The 14,981-nt window shown below is 44.9% G+C and overlaps 1 protein-coding gene across 1 annotated transcript in view; it reads right to left on the minus strand.

The window, feature by feature from the left end:
• The window catches only part of NELFB (negative elongation factor complex member B), a 411,812-nt gene that overhangs the window by 224,527 nt on the left and 172,304 nt on the right, over positions 1 to 14,981 (minus strand). Inside the window, exon 6 of the mRNA XM_069609721.1 lies at positions 11,527 to 11,639. Within this exon, the coding sequence (XP_069465822.1) occupies positions 11,527 to 11,639 (113 nt within the window). The remainder of the gene's footprint in view (positions 1 to 11,526; positions 11,640 to 14,981) is intronic.

The following is a 14,981-nucleotide window of genomic DNA, read 5'->3' on the forward strand; positions in this document are numbered from 1 at the left end:
GTTCTGTTAAGGATTTCAATCAGGCGACACACACCTTGGTCTCGGCCTAATATGCAACGCACGACAGAAATGCTTATCTTTTTAGATTGATTCAATATTGAGATGGTACACCACTCATATCACACCCCTTTTTCAAATACCTCGGGTCACAATGGACCATGAACCAGGCTGGTTGGTAAATACAATATTTATTTTAAAATTCAAAAGAAATCATACCATTTTTAATATGGGGCAGCAATCAACAATGGGGTGATAATTACAATGAGAATGTGAGCAATGCACTGGGTTTAACCTTCTAGTGAAACAGAGCCAGCACAGCGGAATAGGAGCACTTTTTTATTTAGGCAAGATAGCACCCAAGTTAGAATTCCCCCTGCAATGTTCCCTCAACCCTCAAATAATTGAATTCTGAAGGGATAGAAAGACACAGCTGGTAATCAGGAATAATAGGCAAGAATCGGAATCCAAATCTGACCTTCCCTCCCCAAATAATAAAGAAAAACTGATTTTAAACCCTTTGCAATGTTATGAAATGACACTCGGAAATGGACAAATAAATAATGAATGTGTGTTAAAAGCCTTGAAGCAAATACAATTCCCCACTAAAGCAACAATGCAAATACACTAACAATCACAAAGAATGGATTACCAAAAGCATACAATTCGAAAATGAGGGGAAAGTTTAAAACAGACTGCAGCAAAATGACACGTTGGAAACTTTGCAATTTTGCAATTCCCGCCTGAAATTACCCAAACGGTTTTTAATAAAAACAGGTGAAATACACCGATTTGGAGTGCGGTTATTTGGTTGGGGAATTGCTATAGATCACAGGTACAATGGAAGTGAAAGTATGTCTCTAGCTGGTAAATTGGGTAAGTTATGCAAGATCTAGAAAGTTGCACTTTGAGCAAAATGAAGGCTCGAAATAGGAAAAGAAATCAGTTGTGACAAGAACAGTTTTACTTTACACTAGAGTATTCAGGCTAGGCCACCAAAGAGGGACACAGTAAGCTCCAGGGTTGATTTACAAGTTTAACCCCATCACCCCAGCGCCCAACCCTGGTGGAAACCAGTCCGATCACACGAAATAGGACCAATGGCTTAGGATTACACAAGACAAAATTACTAAAGAGCTGGCGCTAGCACTAGAAATCAAGGGCAGGGTTTCAAGAATGATTCTGACAGTTAACACAAGTTAGCAGGGTAAGGATAGGAGGACTTAGAGAGGGGGATAAAGGTATAGGCAAGACAAGATATACTATGGATTTCTATGGGGTGGTGATGATACTTACAGTCCACTTTAGTTTGGGATTTTGGACCATCAAGGGTTCTGGTCACTACAAGGCAGGGCGCCTTGCAAACAGCTGGGCAGTCCGGGTCACCGGATAACACTGGACTGGAATGGCAATTCTGGTCACTGGATACTAAAGGTCAAGTGGATGGCAGGATAGCAGGATGCATGCAGTTAGTGGTATCAGGATGCTTCCCAAAAACACCACAGCTTTCACTGTCACTCATCACATGGAATGTGCAGGGAATAAATAACCCGATTACAGCCCATATAGTTCTCTCATATATTGAAAGAAAGTGTCCTAAAACAATTATTTTACAGGAAAAGCATGCACTGAAGAGCGTTAATGAATTATTAGTGTGTAGGTGGTTATACCAATTACTCCTCACAATCCAGGGAAGTCCTTACGGTAATACATAATTCTTTGGGATTCAAAGTGGCTAGAAGTGTGGGTGACCGATATGTTTTAGTCTGGGGAACAATGGCAAAGTAGTCGATTGTCCCGGTTAATGCTTGTGGACCGAACCTAGATGACCTCGAATTCTATCAACAGGTATTCCCAGGAACTGATTGATATTGAAGGGGACATGATACTATGAGGAGGGGATGTCAACGTAATCCTGGAATCCCAGCTAGATAAAACGTCAGATGGTCACAGGGTTCGAACTAAGGTTGCACAGACTATACACCAGCTGATGCTGTATCTGCAATTGGTGGATGCATGGCGACATATGCACACTCAGGACAGGGAATATATACGCATTACTCTTCAGTACAGAATTCTGGGTTGTGAATAGACTTGTGGCTGCTTTCCCCTGACTTGATGCCGATGGTTAAGGGCTGCACTTGGGAGTGATGACGACGGCAGCCACCCCCGAAAGCCTTGTAATGACCCCTGTAGGCCTCCTGGATCATGGAACGGGAGGGTTGGCGGTACGAGGATGATCCCCCCCCCGCCGAAACCCTACGACGATCTTCTGGATTTGCTTCCTGAGGCACAAAAGGCGATGTTGCTGAAGCATGCCGGATCCGTGTGGGTCTTGACGACGTGCAACGATTCTTTGATAGCCTTCCCAAAGAGATTGTCCCCGTCAAAAAGCATGTCCAGGACCCTTGTCTGAATTTCCTGCCGGAAGTTGGTGGCTTTCAACCAGCCACAACGACGGAGGCAGACACCGGTCCCCATCTGTCGGAACCCAGTGTCCGCGACGTCCAGGGTCACGGTGATGGCATGGTCCAATGCCACCTCGCCCTCCTGGAAGATTTCCAGCGCCTCGACCCGCTTGTCATCGGGGAGAAATTCCAGCAGCGGAGCCACCCTATACCACAGCTCCGTGTCGTATTTGGCCAGGATCGCAAGAGCATTCACTGCCTTGACAGTCGTAGCAGCCGAGTAGACGACCTTCCTACCCATAGCTTCCAACTTTATCCCCTTCCTGTCACTGATGCTGAAGACTATGGATTGGAGGACTTCTTGCTCGCAGCTTCTGAGACCGAGTCCGGGGAGGGCTGGGACCACAGGCCCTTTGGTGCAGACTCTGGTACCTGGGATTTCTTTTCGAGCCTGTCTCTTTTTGCCGGGGCAGAGGCGGGATTACTCATCAGCGCCAGGCTCTCATCCCAAACGTCGTCCAGGAGAGGCACTGCCAGAATGGTCTTCCTCTTCGCCTCTGGTAAAGGAAACCTTCCTTCTTGGTCCCTTCTGGCATCAGCTGGAAGAGCTCATACGTGCGGGCGACCATAGAGTGGAACAAACCCACTTCATCCGGTGGAGACGCTGTCAGTGGCGGGAGAACGAAGCAGTCCGTGTCAGTCATCGTCGTGCGGTTTCCTCTTTGTCGGTGGGGGGCCTGGTGCCATCGGGGCCGGCGCTGGGGGTGCCGTCGGCATCCTCCTCTGGATCTCAGACACCAGCATGTGGAGAGTTGACAGGATGTCCAGCAATAAATCCCTGGGAGGTGGCAGGGGATTAGGCTGGGGCGATGGCTTGAGATGGAGGCAGACTGTGAAGATGACTGCGCCCTGCTCGTCGCGGGAACCTCTTGCGAGGCGACCCTTACGGAAACGGACTTGTGGTGCTTGGCCTTGTCTTGGGCCCCTACGGATGGTGCGCCCTCAAAAGGACTTTGAAGCCTGCTCCTCGGACCGGCCGGTCCTGGGTGAGGCATGCCCCTGCTTGCCACATGGGGTAGAGGCCTTGGCGTTGAGCCACGCCGCCAACCTACTTTGCCGATCCTCAGCAGTGCATTTGGTGAAACCCAGGCCAATTTTGCAATTCGCTTCCTTGTGGTCCGGATGGAGACAGAGGCACTGGGAGTGTTTGTCCTCCACCAACACATTCCTCAATCCGCAGCTGGAGCAGAACTCATAGAGAGCACCTCCATCCTTCTCCGACATGTTCCGGCGTGCAGTGTAGGCCAGATGGCGTTCTGGAATCTTGAAACTCTTGACAATTCTTGCCCTTGAGGGGCAATGAAAGAGGCCGACAAACGGATCACTTCTTGCCGGTCAAAGGAACGTAAGAGCACACGGGCTCTATTTGACAAAAATAGGAAACCTTTTAACGAAAAAGGGTGTAAACTTAGAAAAGCTCTTGGAGCAAAACACAAGGACTCCCAACACTTGAACATGCAGTAAAAATTTGAAGATGGCTGCCAGAGGAGCGGCTTAGGGAGAGGGAGGTCATTGGCTGGGGGCAGTATGACCCAGAGCTCAGTGATTGGTGATTGGTTTATAGGAGAAAGACAGTTTGTAGGTGAAAGTGAAACAGTTTTTTCTTTTACTGAGGATTCACGGCCTGACGGGGAATGTTCATGAGCATGTGAATCCATGCCAAACCCCATGCTGGAGAACAGACTATGACCAGAGCAGAATATCTGATGTTTCCCAATACAATGGTCACGCGAGGTCAGGCAATTGCTGACCACCACACACCTCACTTCCATTACACTTCCCCACACGGATAAAAGGCAGAGCACGAGAGCACATTCAGCAATTTCGAGACAGCAGCTGAGCACAACAATTTTGAGATGGCAGCTGAGCAAGAGAAGAGACGGCAAAACCAAAGGGGATCGCAAGGATGGAAAATTCCCTTGACCTTTTCGACAAGGAACCGTTACTTTCCAAGGTTAAATCCCAAGCACAGTCGAAGGTCTTCGATTTTGATGAAGTAGAGAAAGTTTGGAAAAGTACATACATTTTGCCCGAGCACGGCGGAGGGAGACCAACTGAAGGTTTTGTGTTCAAATGGGTCTGTGCCCGGCAGAGGGGGATCTGGGGTGAACAATAAATCACCAGAGAAGGTGTATAATTGAAAATCCTGTTTTGTCGTGTTGCATCAGGCCCTCTGAAATAAGAGACTTTGAATGGCAAATAGACTTTGGCACAGAAGGTCCTGAGGTTGAAGTATTGAACTGCAGCCTTATGCTAGAGAAGCCAGAGTGTGCTAAGCTCGAGTGTGCCGCCTTGTCCCGTGCTGAAAACATAAGGAAGGGAAGGGAAGGCAACGGCTTGAATATCTGACATATCATTTCTTGAACACTTCTTTTGCATACCATTGTTTCGCCTACACTATTTGCATTAAGAAGTAAGGATTTGCAATAGGTTTATTTGTATAGGCCCTTTTCTTTTGACAGACTCGACTAGGACTGCGTTATTATTTGATGGTCGTAGGTTGCTCCCATCTTTCGATTTAGGATTAGATAGGCATTTTTCAATTGAAGTGCAATAAACACCTTTGAGCTGTGATCACTTGTGTGGCTTATTGTTTTGCTACCATGCCTTCCTTAAATAGGCGATCAAACAGTTTCTCTTCGGGTCGATACCGGGGCAACTAAATCTTGCATCAAGGAAGGTAAGTTTCCCCTGGTAAAATGCTGGACACTCGGGATATGGGGCTATTCTGTCAGTTCCATATACAGAGGATTTATCCATCAAGGTAGGTAACCTTCATACGCTCATTTGTTGTTCTGTACAGATACCCCAGTGAATCTCTTGGCCAGAGACTAGTTGAGTACACTGAATACGATGATCTCATTTACCGAACAAAGGTATATAGTATGTTCGACCACAGGTTTATATCATGTGAGAACTAGAACGCTTTTGCAAACTTGTTATGGTGAAAGCACAATAAGAGGGGGTGGGGGCTGTACATTCAGATTTGTTTCTTTGTGGAGCCATGAGGGCGTTGGGGTCGGGTTCCTGTGATTCAGGATAGAGCATTAAGAATACCAGCAGAGTTTTTGTTTCGGCCTGTGGTGTCACCAGAGAAAGCGCCAGGTATGGTTGTTGATATACTTATTGACGCTGTAACTGTTAAGGACAAGTTGGTTCTCTCGGGCACTGATGAGGAAGGAGTGGCATGGCGCACAGTTTGGTGCATTAATCCGACACCATCATTGAAGGCAGCATGTAACGAACAATTGTTCGAGGATGCCGAGGACACCAGAGAAATCCTCTTTGAGGTAGGGATACTGCACCAGGTAACAATAGACCATAGGGAGATGCCTCAAACTATATCTATTGTTAGAACCACATCCTCATATTGGAACCAAAATTTGATGAAGGTGCCCAGTCACTTATGGACTAGCAAACCTCATAATGTGGGGTTACTCAAAAGCATAGGAGTGGTAAAGATAGAAATGAAGCCTAGTGTGGTGTAGCCACATGTGAGACAGTACCCCATGTCTAGGGAGGCGGATGAAGGGTTTTATGACACCATTATGTCGTTGTGGAAGCAAGGTATTATCCAACCTTCCGTGTCCCCATGCAACACAACAGTGTATTCTGTAAAAATGGCAAAGGGGTCCAGTTGGAGGATGGTTCAAGATTTGCGTACTCCAAATAATATTGAAGCAGAGTTCCCGGTAGTCCGAAAACTGCCACCATTCTTTGTAACATCCCAACTAGATCCACTCACTTTACTGTGATTGATCTGAAAAATGCATTTTTGTGTTGGTTCTCACTATATTCCTGCATTTACCTATAGAGGCCGAAGATTTCAGTGCACACGATTTCCAGAGGACTATTGTGAGTCCCATAGTATTTCTAATCAGGTGGTTCAAATGGATTTGGGGAATCTACACATGCCCAGTACTGTAATTCAGCATGTGGACGAATTAAGAGCAGTGCTGAGGAGATTCAGTCACTCATCTCACCCTGCTCACTGCCAAAGGGTATTTTCGGGCACAGGACAGTTTTGCTTTGGACATCGTGACATTTGACAGTCCTTAGAACAGGGACAGCAAGGCATTTTCCCTCCCCCTTTTATGTTCAATTAAAGTCTCAAGCCAAAACTATGAGCTCTCTGTAACCGCGTCTCATTCCTGGATCCTCACATTACACACTGCCAGTTTTTTTATGAAATTTGTACTTTTGTGCTTTCTGTAGTATTTTCTATTCTGACGATTGCTTCTATTGCCAAACTCAGAACATTCTGATGTTGTATTTGTAGTGCTCGATTGATGTAAAACCCAAAAAGAAAATACTTTTAGGGCATTATCGGTTACAAATGACTAAGCTTGGAAATGTTGCCAATTTACAAAAATTCTTGTCATTGTATACTTTTATCTATGCAAGTGTCCTTTTTAAATGAAGATTGTACCCTTTTGCATTCTGTAATATTTTATTCTGAACTTGGCTTTTATGGTTCAGCGTAACCAAAATAAATCACATGTACTTTCTTATTACTAGGGTGGCTTCCTAAAAGCTGCCAACCAGGACAGATTCTAGAAATCTGTTACGCTCACCTGAAATCCACGGGGACGCCACCCAGCCAGTTGGTCGCTGGTATCCTTCTCAATGGTCCCCAGGTGTGGTCTGCGGTGTGAGTTCCGCCTGGAAATACAGGAGGGCTGTGTTTAGGGCGGGTTGACCAAGGTAGTATTTCCCCCACCTCCCGCGTGCCCGCAGACCCTCTGGGTCCTCTCCTCACCTTGTTGTAGAAGTGGGCGAGCTCTCCATCCTAGTTTCTTGGCAGGGGCGCGTTGTCTTTCGTAGGCGAGTGCGGTCAAGTAACTTCACTGACAGCAACCCGCTTAATGTCTTTCAGGTAGGTTTTATTGCTTTTTTTAGTTGTTATTCCTGCATGCCTTTTTTTGTGTGGTAATGTCTCTGTTTCTGCTCCCTTAGGTGTGCGGAGCGTCCGTGAGGCGAACTGGTTAAGCTGGATCTCACCAGTAATGCTGATGCCCAACGAGCGCTACGATGTGCTAAGTAAGGGCTTTGCGCTGCAATGTCTTTATACGCTGACCTGTTTTTTCTCCTTCTTTCGTAGGTCGCGGTATGCTCTTAACGAGTGTAAATTCTTGAAGCAATGCCGACCGGAAGACGACCAGCCAGGTAAGCCTTTCGAATAGTTCGTACCTTGCTATGTCTTTAATGCCTCCTTTAAAGTTGTCTTTTCGCTTCTTTCAGGTCCTTCGGTACGGGAGGCGCGCTGATCCAACGGAGCTGTTCAGGAGATGAGAGTGAATGAAGATGGAGGATGCAGGTAAGATGCTGCTGCTAACAATGTTCTTTTGTTTTTCTGCAGGTGCTGATTCTTCCAGGCTCGAAAGGTAGCTGGACACAGTGAGCGTCACTTTGCAGACTGCAAAGTAACGCGAAGCGTGTGGTCTTGTCCGGGTGTGGTTGAAATAGCCTCCACAAAGTAGTCCAGTTAAAGTAGTCCCTAGGCCACCACACCCAAAACACTATACCGCATAGCTTGGTTCGTAGAACCAAGCTTTGTGGATGTCTCCATGTTGGCTGATAGCCTAAAAAAGTAGTTCCTGGACACATGTCTCTCACAATGTATGAGCCTGGTGCCAAAGGCGCCAGGACTGCCTCCAAGAGGCCCTGGGAAGTGGATGCCAGGTCTTATTTGAGATCCGAGTCCTGATTCCACCTGGCCAATAGACTTGCCAGTGGGGATCTGGGATGAAGATCGTGACAGCATCCATCTTAACTGGTCCATCTTCCGACCTCTGGAACTCTTCTCTGGGGTCAATCGTCATAGCATCCTCATCTGTGAAGTAGATCTATACTTTCCTCCTTCAGTGTGTATGGCCTTTACCTTTCCGATTACTTCTTATGGAACTGTAAACTGACGCTGGAACTCTCCTTAAAGTGACTGTGGGGTACTTACCTGCCCAGGACATTTTAATGTGCGATTTTAGGTTGTTATGCCATGTTAGGAGAGTTTTCCCCAGCCCTGGATTCAGGGTGTGAGAAAGACCTACCCATTACTAGGCAGAAGTGTTTTGCTCAAGTGCACTAGAATTCCCCAGTGGTAAATGGAAGAGCAGCCAAGGACAAACTCAGGAAGGAAGCAGGGTGGCTCAAGATACAGCTGAACTCTTTATACCATTTATTAAGGGAATGGCTACATGGTACATCAAACACGATTATTGTACTGTGCAGAAAAGGTGCAATGCGAGTCACAGGTAAGCAACTTAATTAAATAATGTCAGTTAGTGTTTTTTCTCTGTGAACATACCAGTGGGAGAGTTTGGGGCTCAACCGTTAATTTCAGGCACCAAGGTGGAGTACTTGTGGGTTACAAATGTCAAACCAAGTATATTTATTGGCAGATAGGTTCCCATGAAAGACCAACTCAAATAAAAATAAGTAAACAGAAGAGGTGAGTCTTTAAGGGGATTTCAGGAATCGGATTGGGTTGTCTTGACTTTGAAGGTGGGTCAGAAGGCCACTCCACATCTTTGTGGCTTGATCTGCGAGACTGCAGCCTCTACGTAGGAATTTCTTAAAGGCAGGGACTTGGAAGAGGAAGGATTTTGCAGAGTGAAAGTACCCTGTCTATGCTGTATTTCTTGAAGAGGTCTTGCAGGTAGGTATTCCCATGAATAGCTTTGTGAGTGGGGCATAGATTATTTTGCAAGAAGCAACCCAAAGCCAATGCAGTTGCTTAAAAGCTATAGTGGTGTGGTCATGGGAGCTCCAATGGAAGATGAGCCTACGGGGTTTGTTCTAGATTCTTGAAGTTTATCCATAGGAAATTGAGTGTTTTACAGGGTTTGAAAAAATAAACATGAATATAGAATCTCTCCCTTACAATGCATTACTGTTGGGGAGTTTTACAAAAGTCCACATTATGAAGGGCTTTAGAAGACACACTTGGGACCCATGACTACAACTCTTAATATAGGCGTGAAACACAAGTTTTATTGGTAGAAATGGCTGAGCAGCCAGGCTTATTTTAGGAGAGGAAGGGCTGTAGGCAGTATACACATAGGTTAAAGAAACATTGGCACACTGACAGTTATACAAAAGTAATAGTTTATTTTATATATACACCGAGGTAAAATTGATTCTTCACAAAATTACTATAAGAAAAACAAATGCAACATTTACAGTAAGTGAAACTACTACTTTGAGAATGGCAATTCAACAGGTAATTAACATATTTTTGTAATAACTGTTTCAGGTAAAATAAACAAAACCCATTTCACTGAGGCCTTAGGCTTTAGGAGTCCATCCCTATTTTGTTGTGAGCGTCTCAGTCAGATTGGAGGGTCAAACAAGCAAGGGGCAAGTTGTAGAAAGTTCAAAAGTGCCAGAGGAAGTCTTCAGTAACAAGTAAGAACACCCTCTGGTGGGGAAAATGTGCCAGGGACTCGGAGAAAGCTCCCTGTAGGCACACAGGCATTTAGCCTGGGCAAACTGTATGGGCAAACTTCCAAACTCACAAATCAGCACTCCAGCAACACAGTAACAGCAAAGCAACTCTAGGTTAATTCTACCAAGAGTCTTACAGTACCTTAGAAGTGAAGAAGAGGATGCAGCACAATGCCCCCATGATGCAGCAGCAGACCCGGTCACCGGATTCTTGGTCAGGCAGACAAAATAAGGGATACTGGAATGGATCTCGCAGCAGCTGAGTGAAGAGGCTTCAGACAAAGGATTCTTCGGGGCTATGCTGCCCAGTTGATTCTTCTCGCTTTCTCGGCCCAGCACTCTGGTGAGGGGACTTCAAGGATTGGCATCTTGCCTCTGGAGGTACGGAAGGGTGGTCCACCAAAGTTTTGGGAGGATTCACTCTTCAGAAGATCATGCACTGCGTGATGGTGAAAGGTGCCAGGATATTGATGGTTTGCAGCCTGTGAAGGTCACATTTTGTCGTGGGATGGCTCGAAAAGCAGGTCTTCTTGAGACAGACTGGACCCACCATTCCAAGTGAGAGAGTCATTGTTTTCGTGGCGCTCAACGCTTGAAAGAAGAGGTCAGACAGCAGCAATTACTCGGAAGGCATCTCCGGTCATCTGGAAGCGGCTGCGGACATCTCATCTTCCTCCTAGTCGATTCTTCCGTTGCAGGTATCAGCTTTTCTTCAGCCTAAGCATCCATGCCTTTTATTCAGGAACCCAGTCAATTTGCACCCAGCCACCACTCTGGATGGTGGCTGTCATGCACAGCCAGCCTCCCAGTTGGAACTAGTTCCAGGCAAGCAAAGCAGAAGACAAAACAGAAGACAAAAAACAGCAGTTTTATGGAGTCCTCCGTGTTTCGTGTCCTCACAGACACACTTGTGTCTTGCCAGGCTTCACAAAGGGTTCCCAATGAAGACAAAGGTCAAAGCAGGACCTCCCCCCACCCTGCACGGTAGAAGACGACCAATCAAGTACAAGATATCTTGAATAGGCAACCAAAAAACTGTCACCATGTCGGGCCAATGATGACCCTTATGTGCACTACCGCGGCTCTGAGTACAGCCTGGGAGTAAACAATAGACAGAAGTTGGTAGGGTAAAACCACTGCCACCAGCAAAGATTAGCTTGTCACTGTAACCAATAAGTTACAAGAGCAGTGAGAAAGGGGATACCATGACAAAAAATCCACAAGTCCAGCAAACAATGCTGGGCGACTCACATGTTAAGGGGATTGCACATAAAAATGAAAATTTACCTAAGAATTACATTTCCCCTCTCTTACATTTTATTGAAAAGTAGAATGTGCCATGAAATAATATCGCTATAAATTGCAGGTGGCTGTTGAGGTATTTATGACCAGGTCTAGTAGTTCAACCTGGGAAACTCTTCCTCATTAAATATCCAATGTACAGGTGCAAGTTTTAACTATTGATTGCCAAATCCTTTGCTTTTTCAGGATCACAAACTTTGGTTAAGCATCAGAGACCTAGAGTACACCTCATACACTTTTTCACCAAACCCTAGAGGAAACAAAAACCCATTCTGGTACGATGCTATGTGGCTGGTAAGAGTTGCTTTGTTCTCACCCCAACATCTGCTCTTGACCTTTCTTTACTCCATCAAGAAATCCTTGCAGCTCCCGGGCTCTCTTGTTATCCACAAACTTCTCTCGGATACAGGCATCCAGACACCATGTGAACTAAACAGGAAAGGAGAGCATAGTATAAGCAGTCGGGCGTGCAATATCAGGCATGCCACAACGAGGAACCAGTATCAGGGGAATTTTCGCACATTTTGTGAAATACTTCATGCTATGGTCAATACTTGGATTACAATGTGTGTTCAAACTAGGTCAGGTGAAAGCAAAATCACATAAGATTGATCTAACAAAAAAATATGCCCACCCTAATAACTTAAAAACAAAGAGGTTACATTTTCTCAATGTATATTGAAGTTGAACAAATCCCTTCCCTCTCAGTAATGTTCTTCCTGATGGATGTTGCTCTCACAAATTCTACAAGCTTTTGCTGTCAGTTTCCAGTTTGATAAGTTTATGGGAGCACAGTCATTCTGTTCACAGGAACTACGGGAGTGGCTGATCACAATGTTTTGGTTCTGTGGATGCCACAGGAACACATAGCTTTTTAAGCCATTTTGTTTGAACAGTGGACTTTCTTCATGACTAGTGAGGTTGTTTTTGTCCAGAATGTAGGTTGTTTTAATGGCAGTTGTGGACCTTGTAAAACACACAGGTTAGGTTATGCCCTAAACAAGGACCTACTCGGGTCCGAAATTGATTGGCAATGTGGTGTTTGTCTGTATTTTTGTAATAAATAATGACCTTTTCCATCATATTATTGTTACTGACGTAATAACTTGTTCTGGAGCTTATGTTATATATGATGGAAATTTAACACAGTAGTTGCTGTAGAATCAAGTGCAGCCATCATCGTGGGCTCATTCTTAAGTCCTTTGCTTGACTCCCATAGATTCTATGATAGCCGCAGTGGTTCAGATAACATTTTGAGGCAGGAGTATTTTACTCCCTATTTTTAAACTTTGAGAGTAAATGTGATTGCAAGAGAGTAAAAATGAGGTTTCTCCTTTACAAGAGAGTAGAAAGTATGCAACATCCAGCGATGTGTGCAATAACTGTAAGGAACTCATTACCACGAGTCAGCTTTCTGCATTATGACCAAAAAGAAGGTTTATCACAACAAACAGATAAAGCACATGGTGCAGTAGCACCAACACCCCCTCACAAATGGAACAGATGATCACAGTGTTCCAGATAAGATTTTGAAGCTGGAGTATTGTACTCCCTATTTTTTAAAGTTCGGAGTAAAATGTTTTATTTTTTGGAAGTAAAAACGGAAGTCCAATACATACTTGGGAGTATTTTTTAGTTGAGTAAAAATATGTTTTAACTGGAAAACAGATTTTTTTTTTTAAATAATTCCTTTGCACCTAGTTTTAATACGCATTAAAATATACATGTTTACTTCTTCCAATTAGGCAGTAATAATAGTTTCTTCGTGTGGTACTACGTACACGACTGGTCCAAATATATCCATAGAGCCATGTGTGTGAAAGCAAGGGTCCTACGTGTCTGTTTCCTATTTTTTATTGGGAGTATACTTACTCCCCGTTTTTATTTTTTGGGAGTATTTGCCTATTTTTAGGAAGTAAAAGTGGCCAATACACCCCTTATCTGTAGGGCTGGTTGCACCCCAGCATGCCACTAGCTTCTATATGCACAGACATCGGATACTTGCAGTATTTACCCCTGTAAGAACACACCTGCAATGACTTTGCTGCCACATGCCAGTATTTGCTGGTCTAAGCACTTGTGATGGCTTTGACCAAAAAATACAATGTAATAACACACGTGATGAATTTGGCATAAAACAAAAGCATTTGTCCCTGAAATACCTCACCTGTCAAAGCATTGTCCAATGCTGCAGCATTTACATCATGCAAAAAAAAAAAAAAAAGTACTTGGCTGCCAACGCACACTTACTTCACCCCCACATGCACACAATGTACATACTAGAACTGTCTCTGTCAGCTCCCCCTCCAGTTGCCCAAGCATACTAGTGGCTACTGTGGAGAATACAAAAACACACAACAGGTAAAGCAAAAAAACTTTCAAATGTTAAAGAAGGATTAAAATGTTGCAATACATAGAATAGTTATGTATAAAACCAAGACAGATGTTAAGCAGCGCCATTACACGGGATGCGCCACTCACTGCGAGAGAATCATTCATTACTGATGCCAGTATTTAAGCTTTGGTAGGGCACCACACTGAGTATAGTGATATCCAGATCAGGCAAAGCAGGAAAGGTGAAAGGCAAACTGGTGAGTGGAGAAAAGATCAATGGATCGCAGAGGGAAGGGGAGATGTGGGAAGGAGAAGGGCGAGATGCAGAAATGAGCCTATTTCAGATGATTGGAATGGGATATCAGTGAGAGGAGAGGTGCAGGTAAGAGACAGACGAAGGGCAAAGAAAGGCAGAGATATTATATGAGAAGTGCAGGGGAGAGCTTGAAGTAGGAAAGAGGGGAGGGGGTGCAGTAATGAGGACAAGTAATCATTCTAGCACTGAATGACTGTACACTGCCTCAGCCTGCCTATCTGTGATGCTGTGCTCAAAGAGGGACGGGGTGGACGTCGCCCCCGCCCTAGGCAACTAACCGCCACTGGGGAATTGTTGCACTGTGTTTGGGCGGTATGCCACATTTTGGCACAAACCTTTTGGCGCTGGCCGTTTTGCCACACAAATCTGGCTGAGAGCCACTTTTGGTGCAGCCAGATTGGCGCAAAAGCCAATTTGGCGCTGGCCATTTGGCACAAGGGTCGTTTGGACGTGGCTGACATTGCAGACTATGTACAAATGGCTCTCGTGCCAAATGGGCCCTCGGACACCCATTCAAGGCGCACTCCAGGGAAGACAACCACTGAACGCGGCAGATAATACACCCCACTACCCCCAGCGGAAGAAGTCCATAAACAAGCTGCCATTGACCTTTTTAATAAACCCACTTCCCTAGTTGGAAATTAATCCAAACCTATTTCCCAACTGATTCTTATAAGAATACATTTTCAGACTTTTATTGCACATTAAAGACGAAGGACAAAGCCCAAGCCCTACTTGTGTGAACTTTTTTGATTTAAACATGATTTCGGGAGAAACAAGACACTATCTGCAGTTATTTTAAAAGGAAATTGGCAGCTTGCATGGGTTTCATGCAGCGGAAGAGAACCCCCGGTTCGTTTTTCAAGTATATTTAATATCAGGCGCCATTATTTTTTGAGCCTTGCCAGTTTTCTGTTTAAGTAAACATCAACTGAAAGGGGGAAAAAAGCTGCTTGAACAGATTGCTTTGCTGCACTCAGAAAGCAATGCGCGTAAAAGGCTGTTTAAAAAAAGCAACACGCTTCAATTGTGACTAACACACCTGAGCTCAGCCTGAAAATATAAAATCCTGAGTAGCAAAACACACACAATTTAAAACATGCATCTCGGCTTGTGTTTCG

The sequence above is a fragment of the Ambystoma mexicanum genome, chromosome 8 (genome assembly GCF_040938575.1).
Source record: "Ambystoma mexicanum isolate Mex_15411 chromosome 8, UKY_AmexF1_1, whole genome shotgun sequence".
NCBI classification, from domain to species: domain Eukaryota; kingdom Metazoa; phylum Chordata; class Amphibia; order Caudata; family Ambystomatidae; genus Ambystoma; species Ambystoma mexicanum.